The sequence below is a fragment of the Podarcis muralis genome, chromosome 1, assembly GCF_964188315.1.
Source record: "Podarcis muralis chromosome 1, rPodMur119.hap1.1, whole genome shotgun sequence".
In the NCBI taxonomy this organism is placed as follows: Eukaryota; Metazoa; Chordata; class Lepidosauria; order Squamata; family Lacertidae; genus Podarcis; species Podarcis muralis.
This window is the reverse complement of record NC_135655.1, coordinates 116730070-116748097: the sequence shown is the minus strand read 5'-3', so window position 1 is coordinate 116748097 and position 18028 is coordinate 116730070. Positions and strand designations below refer to the sequence as shown.

The 18028-nt window shown below is 44.7% G+C and overlaps 1 protein-coding gene across 1 annotated transcript in view; it reads right to left on the bottom strand.

The window, feature by feature from the left end:
• SLC25A12 (solute carrier family 25 member 12) overlaps positions 1 to 7713 on the bottom strand; it is a 58951-nt gene extending 51238 nt beyond the window's left edge. The window contains exons 1-2 of the mRNA XM_028749738.2: positions 7529 to 7713; positions 5050 to 5103 (exon numbers count right to left, since the gene is read on the bottom strand). Coding sequence (XP_028605571.2) covers positions 5050 to 5103; positions 7529 to 7540 — 66 coding nt within the window. The 5' untranslated portion in view covers positions 7541 to 7713. The remainder of the gene's footprint in view (positions 1 to 5049; positions 5104 to 7528) is intronic.
• Positions 7714 to 18028: the final 10315 nt, after the last annotated feature.

Here is an 18028-nt window from a genome sequence, read left to right as displayed (position 1 = left end):
GCAAGTGTGCTGTTGCATTTACGCTCTGTTTGAGACATTGGGTTGGCCATTCTGAGAACAGGACACTTGGGCCCTTGGTATGATCCAGGAGGGCTCCCTTTGCGTTCTTAAAAAATGGATTTCAGCTTACTAATTTGTTTATTTGTACCAGGGCTTTGCAGTAACACTTTCCTGGTGCACATAAGCTGAACTATCTCCCACCAAAGAGGGACAGACTACTTTATCCACTGGTAAGACGTGAAATAAGTGTCGTTGAATTCAAGTGTCGTTGAGTTCTACCTGGAAATTGAGCTGAAAAGTAAAACAATTCTCTATTTTCCACAGGTAGAATTCTGCACTGCTAACTAATGAAAACACTCTGAGAAAACGTCATAAGATTTAGAATGGTGTTGGAAACCATACAAATTGCTGGAGCCCGAGAAAATAATTAAGCCATTCGTGTGCAGCATATTTGGTACAGATTTGCGTCAGCCAGCTTTTAATCATCTTATTAGCACACCGACTAAAAAATCAATTGTTTTATAAGGTAATAATTGTTTATTTGGTGCTTTTTTATATACTCGTTTGTATTCTGCTTTCAAAATAAATTTGTGTGCATAATTGCTCCAAAGCAGCTCACAAGCCAAAAAACAAGAGAAAGTTTAAATATAGCAAACAAAAAAAATTAAATCTCCATAAAACTGTACAAATATAAGTTAGTAAAATTGATCGTAACAATCCTTCTGAAGAGATGTTTTCAGAGCACATTCACAAAGGGGAAAGAGGAGGCCTTGTAAATCTTCCTAAGAAATAAGATTCACAGTGTCGCTCAAATCCTTGCTAACGATGGGCCAATCAGAATCTTATAGTAGAAAATTATTTATCTAATGAAGGCTTACAGCCTGAAATATAGTTTTCATATATGAAATATGTTTTATTATACAATCTGACAATTAAATAGCATTTTATATCTTAGGTTGTCCTACATCACAACAACAAAAATAAGAAGATTCTTATGTGAACGAGACTCAAACTGGTTTTTGAAATTTCCTTTAATGCAATGGGACTGACTTCTAACTAAAAGGGTTTGAGGGCCAAATCAAAATAGGAAAATTAACCATAAAAAACCCAACAATAACTCTGCAACTATTTCAAATGTTAAAAATCAGCTTCCAGAAATCCTACCAAAAAAAAAATCAGGGAGGGGGAGTTTACATTTTTAACATTTGATTCCTCTCCTCTTTCTTTCCCTGAAACTATTTAGTATTGTAGGACTTTTACGGTCACCGAACAAGGGTAGTCTCTGAAGTAACAACCTCCCCTGTTGTGCAGCTTCTACTGAAGTGAATTGCAAGTTGTACTTTAGCAACGCATGGTGGGCATTTATTCATCTACTTATTTATAGATGTAACCGAAGTCAGGGTTCCCATGCAGATGTAATATTAAGACACTTAACGGCACAAATGGTTGAGGCGCCAAGAAAAGCATGGCTTATTGGGGGGGAGTTCTATCATGTTATTATTTATTGTTTGTGAGCCGCTTTGGGATTCATTCGAATGAAAAACGGCATAGAAATAAAAGTAAAATTTTAAAAATGACAGACTTGAGGGGAGGAAAAGATTCAGCAATGTGTGTATGCTGGATACAGAGGTACATAGGGTGGCACATCTCACAGGCAGCAACAGACTGGCAAACCGCTTGACTCTTTAGGGCATAGGCAAACTCGGCCCTCCAAATGTTTTGGGATTACAATTCCCATCATCCCTGACCACTGGTCCTGTTAGCTAGGGATGATGGGAGTTGTAGTCCCAAAACATCTAGAGGGCAGAGTTTGCCTATGCCTGGCATAGGGTAACCATAGGTTGAAGATGCCGGGCACTTGTCACAACCCCAAGAAGGGAGAGGACACCCAGAGTCACCACTCTAAGGAGGAGGAAGTTTTGATATCGGTTTAAAGCAGCCTTCCCCAAACTGGTGCTCTCCAGATGTTTTGGAATACAATTCCCATCAGCCCCAGTCAACATGCATGCTGGGGTGATGGGAAGGCACCAGCTTGGGAAAGGTTGCTTTGAATTGTTATGGTGTGAGGGAAGCCTGAACTTTCTAAACTGACTGCTTAAGAAAGCTCTCAAATGTGTATTATTAGACTAAGGGATCTAGGTGTTGCCTTTGTCACAAGAAGGAGACAGCAATAAAGCACAGAGTAATAGGTGTGTGTAAGGCAGAGAGAGAGAGTGAGAGGGAAAATAAAGACAGGGTTTGTTTGTTTGTTTAAAAATGATATTTTCCATTTGTTTTATCCTTATTCAGATCAACTTTGTATTGTGCCTATATGCAGCTTTTCATAACAATTCCTCAATCCTGCCATTTACAGTGGTGCCTCGCAAGATGAAAAGAATCCGTTCCGCGATTCTTTTCGTCTAGCGGTTTTTTCGTCTTGCGAAGCAACCCCATTAGCGGCTAAGCGGATTAGCACTATTAGCGATTTAGCGCTATTAGCGGCTTAGCGGCTAAGCTGTTAAAAGGCTATTAACGGCTTAGCGGCTTTGAAAAAGGGGGGGAAGCGGGGGGGGGGAATGGAGAGACTCGCAAGATGTTTTCGTCTTGCGAAGCAAGCCCATAGGGAAATTTGTCTTGCGAAGCGCCTCCGCAACGGAAAACCCTTTCGTCTTGCGGGTTTTTCGTCTTGCGAGGCATTCGTCTTGCGGGGCACCACTGTACTTTAACATACATATTCCAAAGGCTGAACAAAACATAATATTTAATCATCACGTGAAAAGTACCAATTTCCTTTCAAATGTTTCTGACCTCACTTCAGGAATCCCAATCACAAAGGCATGCATCCCACTTCACTTCAACTTTTGATCCAACTCGACAGGTATTAGGCATAATAAATTGCACTTTATAAGACACATTGTGGATATACAGAGAAATTGACATAAACATTACATTAGAGGCAAAAAAAGTGAGCACATGAGCTCTTGTTTGATTTGATTTGATATTTGTATTCTGCTTTTCCAGCAACAAATGTTGAGCTCAAAGCGACTCATAATACTCACAAGAGCATTAAAAAAACAAACACTGCCATCATTATAATATCAAACACAATAGCATATAAATAAAGCAAACAGCAGCAACAAATTCATCAAAGTCTACTCCTGACTGCTTTAAACTCCCTGCCCCCCGTTTCAGATGTATATATATCTGCATCTGAGCATTATACTTCATGCTTCTGATGAAGTGGACTGTTTCTGCCCTAATGAAACTTGTTACTCCTTAATGGGCCACAAAGTTCTTTGCTGTGGCAGACCAAGACGGCTACCCCTCTGGAAATGGTCATATGAACTGTGTTTCACTTAATGATCTTCACCTTCACTTGCCTCCATTTCCAAGGGTAGCCAAATTTAGGCCGGAATGCACACCCTTTAGGGATCACAGCATTGCATAATCAAAAGAGCAAGAGAGAACTGACCCGTGAAACCTGCTGTGGTTTCAGCACAAGGCGCTTTGTATTTTGACGCAATGGATCGAGTTGCAAGGAATTACAAACAAGGTCGCTCCCAGCTGCGCTACTGAGAAATTCAAACCTGCACATCACACCGAGTCATGAATAAGCCGATAAACACATAGGCACAATTAAAAGCACAGCCCAGCCAAAATGAAAAAAAAAAACAAACACAAATCCTAACTCCCCTTGATTTCAACGAAAGAGGTAAGCATGTGCACACTGCAATAAATAGGTTTAGAAGTGCATAACTTTAGCTGTATGAAAACACATTGCTAATGTTCTGATCTTTCAGAAATAAGGAATTAAATTAGTATCACTTGAAACTTTGGCAATGCACTGTCATACATTTAAAGTACATGACTTCTAAAAAAAAAGTCCCAGGAATTGGTGTTTACTCCTCTAAGAGCTACAATTCCCAGCACCCTTATCAAACTACAGTTCCCATGATTCTTTAAATGCATTGGATTTATGGTGCATACATAGCCTTATATTCTCGTTTTGACACCTACTGCCTCAGATGCAGATTTGCTCATCTGCAAATGGAAGTAGAAGAGTTTTCACTTCAGCAGACAGAAGGAGGGGAGGCAATTCTGGCTGGTCGCCCTTCCCACCACAGCCCACCAGTACTGTCTACCACCTTCTGGTCCCTCCCCCCACACTCTGGAGCAGATTTTGGAGGAGTACAGGGTTCTCAACAAGAAAAAGCATCAAAGGGTGCCTCCTTTTCTTCTCCGCACCCCAGTTCTGAAAGCAGGAACAACCTGAGTTCCAGAAGACATCTCTCCATTTAAGTCACTACATGTTATTTACTTTACACCAATACAGAAAAGCATATTAGGCAGTGCCATTAAGAATATGCTATGGGGTGCAGACATAAAATGGGAAATACTGCATGTAAAAGGACACGCTGTCTTAAAAATGCTTTCCTATGTAGCTGTGCAACCCTGCGGAGTTAATAAAAATATAGACCCAAACAATTTAAGATGTGCATATCTCAGGTAGGGAGAATGCCTATCGTCCTCTGAAGCCTCTTAGATCTGAGGGTGGGGGAGAGTTGCTTTTTTTCTGTTCAAGGCCGCATTCCCTCTGAGGGGGAATATCTGTGGGCTGGTGCTGGGCAGGGCCAGAGCCAAAAGTGTGTGGGGGGGTCCCCATTCTTTCTCCCTTCCCCTCTCCTAAACAGGCTGCTGGGGGAGACAGAACACTCTTCCCAGAGGACTGAACTGATCACCTGAGGAGGGTTTCTGAAATTTGGCCAAGAAATTAAGCTGAGGACCACTGATTTCCCTCCCACACCAGATCTACAGAAACACCCTGTGGTCACTCCATCTGCCTAGCGTGTGAACAGGAAAGTCAGGCTGATGGCCTCACTGGCTGCTCCCAAGCGGTCCTAATCTCAATGCCACTGACGTGCCACTTCCAGGATCACGCTGAGCATAGCAAAGAATGAGAGAGCCCTTTGCAGAAATTCATGCACCATTTTCCAGCATACCAAGAAAGCATGGGAAATGACTAAAGCTAAAAATATAGAACTCTGACAACATCAAAAAACAGTCGCTTACCTTCAAAAATATGTTGCGAAGCTCATTAGGATCTGCTCTCCGGGTTGTTTGAACCTACAAAACCAAGAAGGAAGGGGGAAGGTTAATGCTCCGCTTGTCGGGTTACTCATCTACCAAAGAGGGAAACCTGAACTGCAATCTATGCAGATAAAGAGTAATAAATATCAAGTCTCTTATCTAAATGATAGAGCGAGTGCCAGACATTCAGACACATGTTTATGTTGCTGTACAGTAAAACAATTGCAAGCCTCATGACAGCTGTCAAACTCGGGAGGAACTGCCAGGGAAAGAGAAACAGAGCTTACTAACTCAAGAAGAAAACTAAAACGACCGATAATGAAGCTAAGAAGATAAAACAGAAGTGTTCCAATCAGAAAACAGTTGTGCTCTTCCACCAAGAAGTCACACTAAGCCACAACAAGAGTGGAGACATATTGTGCATGCCAGAAAGTGCAAGTAGCCCTCTGCAAATAAACTAACCTCCCCCACCCCCGGAACAAGATCCGGTAGCCATTGCAATTTAGCATGTGCAATAGAATATCATGTATTACTTTGCATGTGGTGTGTTCCTGGAGATGAATTACAACAGTCTTAAAAGCTACATGGGACCTCTGATCCCCAGACTGACCTCCAGCAAACCTTGGGTGGAGCAGGCACACCAATGACCTTATCTAGCCCAATTAACAGTCCCTTTCCTCATGTCACTCTCCTCCTTTTAACACTGCTTAACTGCTGTATGGCTATACTGTACCTCAAAGAGACAGGCCTTTCTAAGAAACTGGGTAAGTGCTAGACAAGGAGAGGGCTCCACCTTACCTCCCACACCTACAGGAAGATGGAATGCAAAGCATTTACTTGCCTATGCAGCCTCGTGTCCCAGGAAGTGTGACATAACAAGCTCTATTTTACATGGGTGGAGGGAAAAGGCTTCCTTCCTTCCCTGTCTTCAAGGATATCACAGGCCTTACAAGGCCTCCGCTATCCTCAGGCCTAAATTGCTTAGTGAGGGCAAAGCCTTATTTTTATTTTTTAACACATACCTCAGAGTTCATCTGCACACTCTGCAGTTAATCATTCCAAAATAAGCACCACCCCAACACTGCATGGATGATTAAAGGCCTCCTTTATCCATACACTAATAGCCCACGGCTGTGTACATATTCCCAGCTTAAAATGCAGCCTGGTTATTCTTTTTCTCAATTCAGAGCAAAACTGGTTTGGCAGCCGGGGGGGGGGGGGGGAGAGAAAATGCACCAAAATGCAATATTTCATAAGAAACAACCGGACAGATATGGATTGCGGCTACTGTTGTGTGTACATTACTTCCCAAACCAGTGTTGGGGGGAGTGCCCTGGATGCAGACTGAATAGAAGTGTATACACAGATCGCTGAAGAATATTATGGGAACAGCATAGGCTGCAATCCTAACCCCACTTACTTGGAGGTAAGGCCCATTGAAGCCTTAGGCCCAATTTGGATTACAGCCTAATTTAGCACTCCCTGGTGTGAACTCCATGCTGAGCTCCCAAAGAGAGAAAACAAGCCCAGATTCCTTCGAACCAAGTGAGTGGATTTAGGGGGCAAATCATCGGGGGGGGGGGGATTTAAAGGGATGGGAGCACAAAAGCATCCCTAACTTGCCCTGCTTTGATCAGCTGCGCTAATGGGCTTGACCACAGAGTCACAGAACTGCAGAATTGGAAAAATTGGGACCCTGAGGATCCTCTAGTCCAACCCCTTTCAATGCAGGGATCTCGCCTAAAATCCTACATGGCTTAGTCGAGATGGGGAGAACAGGGCTTTTGCTGGGGGAGACGCTTTGTAGGACCGTGGACCAGGCAAACAAGGGGGACTATGACACCCCCCCATCTTTCCCCTCATGGCTACCTACCCTGCCAAGCACCCCCACCCCACCCACTGAGGTCTGAGGTAACAAACATCCCACTGCGCCCAGTTACTCAGAAGCCCATTTCAACATGTGAAATGAGGGGGGGGAAGATGAATCCACCAGTGGCGAGATTGAGCCCAGATGGGGCAATGGGAAAGCTGCCGTTAATCGGGATTTTTGAGACACCCTTGGCAATTAGGTAGATGGATAGATATAGAGATAAATAGATAGATAGATAGATAGATAGATAGATAGATAGATAGATAGATAGATAGATAGATAATAGATAGATAGAGATAGATAGATAATTGATTTATCTATCTATTCTATGCCCTCCTGGGGCGCCCTCCCTTGTCGCTAGGGGCGTCTTTCAGCCGCCCTCACCCCGCCCTTGCCAACATTTGGGGGGGACCTCCCTTCCCCGCCCTTGCCGCCACTGTGGCCTCGAGGCGGAAGGGGGTCGGGCCCCCCACATCCATCCATCCACCCGCGCGCGCCCCGACCCCTCTCCCCCGCGCAGCCGCCCGCGCAAACCGGCTGCTGCCGCCGCCGCCGCGCTTATTTGCAGGAAGCCGAGAGGAGGAGAGTCACCTTGACCGCCATGCTGAGCTCGGGGAAGTGGCTGGTGGTGGAAAAGGAGGAGGAGTCTCCGGGAGAGACACCCCGCCCGGCGCACGGCGGCCTCAGCCGGGGCCTATGTTAATGAGGATCCCCGGCCGAGCTCGGGAGCTTGTCCCGCCGTGACCCCGTTGCCAGGGCCGCCGACGCCGACGCCGCGGCCTCCTCGGTTCTGGAAGGCGCGCCGGCGCGGAAGGCTAAGCGCCGCATTCTGACGAGCGCAGCCGCGCCATAGAAGAGCAAAGGCGGAGGGAGCTGGGCAGCGGCGGAGGGGGGGGGGGGAGAGAGAGAAAGAGAGAGACCAGCCCGGAAATTGTTATTTTTTCCTTTGCTTTTCTGTCTCTTCCCCACCGGCTCGCCAAGGGAAGCCTTAGCAGTAGTGGCTGCTGTGGGGAGGAATCTCCGCGCTGCCGGCCCCTGTTGGAGGCAGGAGGCTAGGAATCCGAAGCGGGGCGAGAGAGCGCTGTCCTTCCCATCTATAGGAGCCCATTCCTAGGGGCCGAGGAGTCTTCTGCCATCCCCCCTCCAAAAAAGAGAGAGAGAGAGAGAGAGAGAGAGAGAGATTTGAGAGAACCAGCCCCCCCCCCTAAGTTGATGGGCATTGCCATTCAAATAGTTCGCAGTGCAGCACATCAGATGATTGATTATGCGGGACGGGGCTTATACCTGGGCTGCCCCCCCCAAAAAAAAACAAATACTCCCCCAAAAATATTTTATTCATATTTTATTCCCTGTTCCCATCCTGTTTTTAATATTTGTATTTTATTAAGGTGGTTTCAGTTAAAAAGAAATAAAGTGATGGGGGAGAAGGAAAAGTGAGAGAAAAACAAAATCCTATATACCCTTTTAAAATGTGGCTTTTTTCCTGGGGGGGGGGGAGATGTTATTGGGTTGTTGTTTTTATTCTGATTATATATGTTGTGATCTTTCCACCCTGAGACCTCATGGTACAGCGTGGTATATAAACTCAATAAATAAACAACAACAAAGATACATATGAAAACGAAAACATACCCCCCAAAAAGCAATATACGCTATTTCCACATGTTCTTGTATAAATTGGTATAGTGTTATTGTCCTAGTGCTTATGTAAATGCTAATAGCCTACTATGTTTTGTATAAACTCATTCCAAATGTTATCATGTTTATCCTCCCAAATGTTATCGTATAATGTTCCCATCCTAGGGTGGCTGCTGGGAGACCAGGGTGAGGGACTGAATAAAGACTTGGGACTTCTCCTGCGTATCTGTCTTTTAACTCTCAATTATGCCAACAAGCACAAGTCCAAAAGCCACGGAGAAGCAAGGGACAAACATGTGCAGGCTGTGCCATCAGTTTGGCTACAGATGTGGCTGGATGTTTTTAGTTTGGACCGAAATTGGAGTGGCTGGTGATGTCTCCGCACACCCCTCCCCAAGAAAAGTGGGGTGGTGCATTTTTGCTCACCCTTCCAAGCTGCCACTACATTTTCCCTTGGAAAATATGTCCCACCTTGTGAAATCTCTTTATAATAGAATTGTAGAGTTGAAATGGATCCCAAGTGTCATCTAGTCCAACCCCCTGCAATGCAAGAATCTCAGCTAAAGCATCCATGACAGATGACCATCCAACGTCCAAGGAAAGAGAGAGGGAGATTTATTATTTCATAGAATCATAGAATCATAGAGTTGGAAGAGACCACAAGGGCCATCGAGTCCAACCCCCTGCCAAGCAGGAAACCCCATCAGAGCACTCCTGACATATGGTTGTCAAGCCTCTGCTTAAAGACCTCCAAAGAAGGAGACTCCACCACACTCCTTGGCAGCAAATTCCACTGTCGAACAGCTCTTGCTGTCAGGAAGTTCTTCCTAATGTTTAGGTGGAATCTTCTTTCTTGTAGTTTGGATCCATTGCTCCGTGTCCGCTTCTCTGGAGCAGCAGAAAACAACCTTTCGCCCTCCTCTATGTGACATCCTTTTATATATTTGAACATGGCTATCATATCACCCCTTAACCTCCTCTTCTCCAGGCTAAACATGCCCAGCTCCCTTAGCTGTTCCTCATAAGGCATCGTTTCCAGGCCTTTGACCATTTTGGTTGCCCTCCTCTGGACACGTTCCAGTTTGTCAGTGTCCTTCTTGAACTGTGGTGCCCAGAACTGGACACAGTACTCCAGGTGAGGTCTGACCAGAGCAGAATACAGTGGCACTATTACTTCCCTTGATCTAGATGCTATACTCCTATCGATGCAGCCCATAATTGCATTGGCTTTTTTAGCTGCCGCGTCACACTGTTGGCTCATGTCATATTTATTTGTACTTATATCTTGCCATTTGTCAAATGAACCCAAAGCTGGATACATAGGCATATATACACACACAAACATGGCCTTTGAGCCAATGGGCTATTGCTTGTTCATTGAGACCTCTGGGTATAGGGTGGTATATAAAATCAATAAATAATAATAATTTAACTCAGAAATAAGTAATAATTCCCCATTCTCCAAGCAGGTATAGACACAGGATATAGCTGAAACACATGGAAATATGTGTCTATTGTGCACCTATCATCCCTTGTTCTTGTTTGTTTTTGCAGCTGTTATTAATCCTAGCTATTCCAGATCTGGAACATTGGTCAAAAAATTGTATCAGGCGAAGGACATGTCCTCTTTTAATCCTCTGTCCCTTTGGCTTTTCTTGACTATGAAATGGTCTGAGGAGTGCAATTCTGGGACAGTGAAGCAAAAGCCCCAAAAGGGAAATTGGGATGGGAATTGTAGTCCCAAACATCTGAAGGGCCAGAGTTTGCCTATGCCCGGGCTAGATAATGGACCAATAGTATGAGTCGTAAGGCAGCTCCTTTGTTCATATGTTTGGGATCCCAGCCACCCAAATTGCTTAAGCAGTTTGTGAATCATAGTCTAATATTTCCTACAAACACCTTGGTTTCTTCAATCACAAATGCTCCGGTTACTAAAGTCTTTTGTGTGTGTCTGGCAAAAGCTCAAGTTCTCTGCAGTAGAAAAGCTCCTTTGTTATCACAGCTCATTAATTTTGCTAGATCACTGGGTAGGGTAAGTAGGTGATGAATGGAAACTTCTGAACTGTAAAAAACAAGAGCAGCCATCCTTTGCGACTTCCAGGTCTTCAGTCTCTGGTGACCTAATGGGGATGGGGAAGAGATTCCTTTGGCTTTAATCAAAGGCGTGCTTTCAATGTTATTTTTATTTGCTGGCTGTATGTAAGGATGACTTCACTCAAAGCTGAGCTGATAAATTAAGAAATTTGAGAGAAATACAATATCAATCCATAGATATAGAAGGAATTCTTTCAGTAGAGTGATGGTGCTGGGAGGAAATGCTGACATCCCCTCTTGCTTTACCCACACAGCTGCAACATGCTGTAAGACAACAACAACAACAACAACAATTTACTATTTAAACTGTAGCAGGAACCCCCCCACCCCAATCATTCTGCTTGTACAAACTTCACACACACACACACACACACTACATACGCCACATTTCTGTTATAAATTCATAGAAAAATCAACCATACATTGGATTTGCACTGTTCCATTTTTATTTTTACTCCATATGACAAGAACTAACAAAAGGGGAGGGGGGTTTGACCCTGGTCAGCCAAAATCCCTTCACTGTCTCAGCACATCTGCAGGAGCCCTGCCCAGATGATCCCAGACAGAAGACAATCAAGACCACAAAGAACTTGCATATGGGAGTGGATTCAGCATGGACTGAAACAAAGGACAACGATCAGATCTTCCCTCAGGGGGCAGGAAACTGCAAACTCCCCTGTCTCCTGGAAGTGACTCATGGGGAGGGGGGGAAAGGAGGAACCAGCCAGGTGACAAGATACTCAGGTTACCACCAACTCCTCCCTCAACCCCTCCTTTCTGTAATATATGCATGATGTTTCTGGGGGGTGGGCTTGACCTAGAGGAGGGGAATTTCGAAAGTTTTTATAAGACCTTGCACACTATTTTTCTGGGTCTTTCCTCTCTCCTGCAAGTGAGGGGAACACCCTGTCGCGACAGTCTTTCTTCAATAAAGACCAGGCCTACAGGCTGCTGATTTGCTTCAATTTGCTCTGGTTGGTGCTTTATTTTTGTCCAAGGGAGCCCTAAGATTTTTCCTGTAACAATACCCCGCCCATCTGGCTGGGCCTCCCCAGCCACTCTGGGCAGCTTCCAACAAAACACTAAAATACAATAACCTATTAAACATTAAAAGCTTCCCTAAACAGGGCTGCCTTCAGATGTCTTCTAAAAGTTTGGTAGTTATTTTTCTCTTTGACATCTGGTGGGAGGGCGTTCCACAGGGCAGGTGCCACTACCGAGAAGGCCCTCTGCCTAGTTCCCTGTATTCCAGCTAACTCAGGATTCCAGCTAACTCTCCATCCAGTCTGTAATAAACAAAATCTGCCCTCATTCCCTTATGGGGGACACAAGAGCCCTTATAGAGTCCTTTGTAGGTTCTCCATCAGTAGGAGAAAATAACAGAGGCCAACCAGAAAATATTGAGAAGCAAAGCAGTTAGTAAGCCTGATCTTTATTGAACTGTTGCAACAGAGTGCTCCCCTCACACGCAGGAAAGGAGGAGGACCCAGAACAAAGGTGTGCCTGCCCTTATATAGACGTTTTAAATTGCCTTCCCTGCAACTCAAGACCACTCCTCCATACATCATACCTACATCACAGAAAAGGTGGTCTACAACAGAAATTTGAATGTTGTTGTTTTTCCTGTCTGTCAGGTTATCTGATAATGCCTTATCTGATTGCCTTTCCTGGTAGTCTGGCCATTCTTTGAGATGGTGATTTCCCAATTCCTGAGGCAATGGGAAAGTTCCCTCACCCCCTCCCTCCTTGCAGAGAAAACATTTGGTCAGTTGGGAGTCAAAATGGTTTCAGGACGGTTTTCCTGTGCTGCTCCAGACATGTCGTCCACATATCCATGTACGCACCTTTATGAACATATATATATATGAACACACATATATATAAGACCTTAAATTTTTTATTTCAAGTTGCAGCACACCCACAGAAGCAGGTCAATGGTTGGATATGTGGCTAAATATCTACAGTGGTACCTTGGTTCTCAAACTTAATCCGTTCCAGAAGTCCGTTCCAAAACCAAGGCGTGCTTTCCCATAGAAAGTTAATCCGTTTAATCCGTTGCAGACTTTTAAAAACAACCCTAAATCAGCAATTTAACATGAATTTTACTATCTAACAAGACCATTGATCCATAAAATAAAAGCAATAATCAATGTACTGTACTATAAAATAAATAAGACAGTATTGTAGATGATAAAAATTAAAATGATTTTTTTCCTTACCTGCACTGATAATAGTCATTGTTTGGATGGTGGGCTTTCATCCATTTCCACAGTCACACAATCAATCAATCAGTAGCTGAACTGGGTTCCACACAGTCACAAAAACAAATTAACCGAAAAATCCTAAAAAAACACACAAAATAAATAGCAAAAGCAAAAGTGCCAAACTTAATCCATTCTGGAAGTCCAATTGACTTTCAAAATGTTCAAAAAAACAAGGCACAGCTTCTGATTGGTGCAGGTGCCCCAGAAACAATAGCCAACAGCCAAATCAGACGTTCAGCTTCCAAAAAACGTTCAAAAACCGGAACACTTATTTTCAGCGTTTGGGAACCAAGCCATTTGAGAACCAAGGTACCACTGTCTTACATTGTGCACACTTAGAACAGTGCAAGGGGGCACTAAGGTTAAAGGCACATTGCACAAAGTGTGTGGCCTCTGAAAAAATATTGGAAGAGCCAATTGCTGGTACTTCTCTTATTTAGAATCTGCCTCAAGGCTACACTCACAGAGGGCTCAACAACATCCTGATCTTTAATTCTTCCAGCTGGGGAATCAGGGGTGCCAACCTGAATAAAATATTGGGTGGGGCAGGTAAGTCCCACCCCGCATAATCGATCACAAGACGTGGCACATGCATGCCGTTTGAATGGCAATGCCCATCAACTTTGGGGGCACCCAGCCCCCTCAAATATTTTATTGGGGTGGCTGAAGGGACATTGGCCCCTAGGAGTTGGTCTCTATGTGGGGAATGCACCCCAGACAGGAACACAAAAGAGGGGAGAATCTTCTCTTTCAAGTAAGATGACTGTGTATTATTATTATTATTATTATTATTATTTGTATGCTGCCTTTCAACCGTACATCTCAGGGTGGTTCACAACTGTCAGGAAACTGCCATCAGCTCAGAGGCGAGAGATGGAAGGGCAGCGGTGTTATAGGGAGCCTCTGAAAATCTTGTAAAGCAATCCCTCTTCCTACGAGGAGGAAAGCCCCACCTCCAGTTGAGAAGAGGTATAAGGGCCAGACCATGCTAGGGAGAGCCTTAACACTGAGCCTGAGCAAGCCGGAGAGGCAGGAAGCACGCCTTTGCCAGCGCCCATTCTGCGCAGTAGTCTTCGGCGCAGGAAGTGGCAGAAAAGGCTGGGGGTGACGCAACTTTTATGCTGGGGGAGGTACAAAAACCGACCACTGCCGGATTCTGCTAGCGATTGAGCCGGACATGAACTTACGACGCTCTTCATTGTAAATAGTTTGCACCAAGAATAAAGCCTGTAAAAGACAGGTCAGAGTCTTGCCTGGTTACTCTCGAGCAACCACAACAGCATCTGACAACAACATTAAAACACAAGATAAAAAACCCATAAAAAACATAAGAACAAAACCAAACCAATAACCCACCCTCCTCCTCCATGTCTCCGCCCTGCTGCATTAAACAACACAAAGTACATTGCCTAACTCTGGATTGGCTAACTAAACCTTCCTTCCTCTCTCCCTCAGCAAACGGTAGCAGTGTCTCCACACAAGGGAAACAAAGGTACGTGAATGCTCTGTGTAGAAAGATCTCACCCGAATGCCACCCAGAGCTCCTTTGGGACTGAGTAAATGAATAAAAAATAAGGCCCACTGCTGCTATTTGTGGTTGAACATGCATGGTTCCTTTTGCAATTTAGGACCACAGCCTAGCTATGCAGAAATGAAGTAGCAGTCACCTGTAGTAGTAGTAGTAGTAGTAGTAGTAATAATAATAATAATAATAATAATAATAATAATAATAATAATAATATTATACCCCACCCATCTGGCTGGGTTTCCCCAGCCACTCTGGGCGGCTTCCATCAGAATATTAAAATACAATAGTCTATTAAACATTAAAAGCTTCCCTAAACAGGGCTGCCTTCAGATGTCTTCTAAAAGTCCGATAGTTGTTTATCTCTTTGACATCTGGTGGGAGGGTGTTCCACAGGGCGGGTGCCACTACCGAAAAGGCCCTCTGCCTGGTTCCCTGTAACTTTGCTTCTCGCAGTGAGGGAACCGCCAGAAGGCCCTCGGCACTGGACCTCAGTGTCCAGGCAGAACAATGGGGGTGGAGACGCTCCTTCAGGTATACTGAACCGAGGCTCTTTAGGGCTTTAAAGGTTGCACACCTGTTGCTGTGATGAACCAGGAAGTCAGGCATAGAGGAGGGTATGAAAAGCAGACCCCAGGCAGTCAAGTTAATGATGGTGGGGTTGCGTGTGTAGTTAGGATGGCAGAGGACTAGGCAATGCAAAACACAACATGGGTAATGTGAGTGGCCTCACACTGTAGGTCAGGGAGGGGTAGCCAACACGGGGCACTCCAGATGATGTGTACTACAACTCCCATCGCTCCTCTGCACTAGCCATGCTGACTGAGGCCAAACTAATCAAATACCATCTGGAGGTACCCTTGATATAGGCACAGTCTTTTCTAGTGGGCTGCCACATACAGCAGGGGTGCCAACTTGAATAAAATGTTGTGGGAGCAGTTAAGCCCAGCCCCACATCACATGATGCACTGCACATTCACCATTTGAATGGGAATGCCCATCAATTTTGTGTGGGCCCGGCCCCCTCAAATATTTTATTGTGGGTGCCAAAGCCCCCCACAGACCCTAGGAGTTGGTACCTATAAAATCCAGAGTCTAAGCCTGTGACTGCCTGCCTGCCTATGAAACTTGTCCTATCCCACAGGTCTAGTTTTTGGACTCTTCAGACAGTCTGGGTGTGACTGGGTCTTGGGTTTTGTGTGGCATCTGGGGCGAGGCAAATGCCCCATGGTTTTTACTTTATTTTTGCTGCCGACTGGATAGCAAGCTTGATGATGTTTGGGATTGTCCTGTATGCACAATTAACATCACATTCTAGATTTTAGTCACGTTTAGGGGAGATTTTATACACTAACAAAATTTAAATAATAAAAACATTAGTTACAAAAAACCCCAAAGCAGCCAACCACTTGGAAACTGTGTGATTCTTGATTTACACCGTTATCGTCCCCAGCTCATTTTTTGCTTTGAAAAGCTATGCATTCCATGTTAACAGTTTTGTTACTGAAATATTCAGCATTCATTATTTCCCTCATTTGTTACTTGTTATTTAATTCTGTTACCTGTGATTGGGATATTATCCTGTAGTATCAAGTGTGTTATTACAGTAGATTGGTAGTTCTGAATGGAGCTGATGTTTAAAATAGCTTTGACTGTTTAGCATACACATTAAACACTAACTTCAGCTTTATCAAACTGCTTCCAGACATGTGATTAACTCTTCAAAGAGCCAAAATAGGCAAACTAGACAAGCAGAAAAATATGAGATCTTCTGAATCTGATTTGCTTTGGCCTAGTGTGCTGTTTTTGAATATAGAGGGGTATTATTGCTATAGGGAACCGCAAATCTCTGTCGATGGAGAATCCCAGTCCGTTTGTGACCTCTTTTTTCTTACAGTTTGTAACCTGGGGGTTTGCAGTAGGTTGAGAGACTTGCAGTAGGTTGAGAGACTTTTATAATTCTGCAAACCTCCAGCCTCCTTGTATGTTGGACAGCGCCCTTCTGACAACATAATAGAGTCATGCCTCGGGATAAATACGCTTCAGGATAAGTATTTTCGGGTTGTGCTCTGCGGCGACCCGGAAGTAACAGAGCGGGTTTCGCCACTCGCACATACGCAGTCAATATGACGTCATGCGCATGCACGGAAGTGGTGAGACACCGCACGTGCAGATGCGCAGTCGCATCTTATGTTCTGTTCAGGATGCGAACGGGGCTCTGGAACGGATCCCGTCCGCATCCCGAGGTACCACTGTATGCAAAGTGCTTTATAGTAGTTTTCCCCACCCGGGGGCCATATTCTCCCCCCCCCCCGTATATTCCAAAGGGGCCACATGTGAAAATTGCATAAATGGGGGTCCATGTCACACAAGACTAGGGGGCCACAGAGGGAAGTGAAAAGTGAAGAAAACGGAGAAGTGACTAAAAATAAAACAGAGAAGTGAATAAAATAGAAATCAGAGAAGCAGAGTGAACAGAGAAATTACCATGCTTCCCAGTGGATGGAGAGCCACATACACTCTGAGGCAACGTCACTTCTGCTTCCTTCTCCCTTCCACTTCTGCACTCTGTCGCTGTGTGCACCAAGCTGTCTGAATCTCGTTTGTCACGGGCAAGGTGTGTGGCTGCAGCAGTGTTAATGTGTGGGGTGCTGTTTCTTCGTGTAAGTATTATTGTGAAAGGAAGCATTCAGGTGCATGAAAGGGTGACTCAGCCTAACGTGGAATCGCCTTAACATAACGGACAGAGGTGATCTTCGGTTATCCCTCACAGCAACAGAACCGGATACAAGAAAGAAAGGCTAGCCCACCTGTGAAGTAGCTGCCTCAGCCGTCCTGGCCAGGCCTGCGTCCTGGGAACAGCCCTCCTGACAGATGATTTGGACTGGAGCCACAGTGTGAAAACTAAGGATGAGATTGCCCCTATTACTATGCCTGGGGTCTCCTATGTGGTGCGCCGAGCCCCCACTTACACTGCTCCTATGAGACCTGTTTGATTGGGATATTTCCTGTTTGTGGGTGATGGGGTTTGTTTGTATATATACCTGTAGTCAGTGCTATTTTTCTAGGAAAAGATGTGCCAGAAATCATCACAAAACACCTTGGCAATGGTGCCCACCTGAGAGGTGATGGAATGGAGTTTCTGTGAGTTCTGGCTGAAGAAATCCTCTGCCTGTGGTGATGTTTGGCAGGGTGCTGTCTCCCTCTGTGCCCCTTATTTCCATCAGCCCAAAGGAAAGGCTTACAGTCTGCATTTTCCCACAACCAGCTGCTGAAGGCACATTTACGGCATTTCTATTTTTTTCAATTAAAACATCTCTTTTGCACAGACATGCATTCGCACAAAAGAGCAGTATTAAGAATAAAAAAAGTTCCCCTTGCAGGTTCTGGTCCATGGTCTCCTATGACAGATGGATGTCAACGGATTCATTTTGTTGTTGCTGAACGTTGCTTTGCAGATACATTTGATAAATTCGGTTTAAATGCGAACTAAAGCGAATTTCTCCCATCCCTACTGGGGTAAAGAACAGCAGCTATTTCCAAAGCCCACCGCATTTTAGAAGCCCGCTC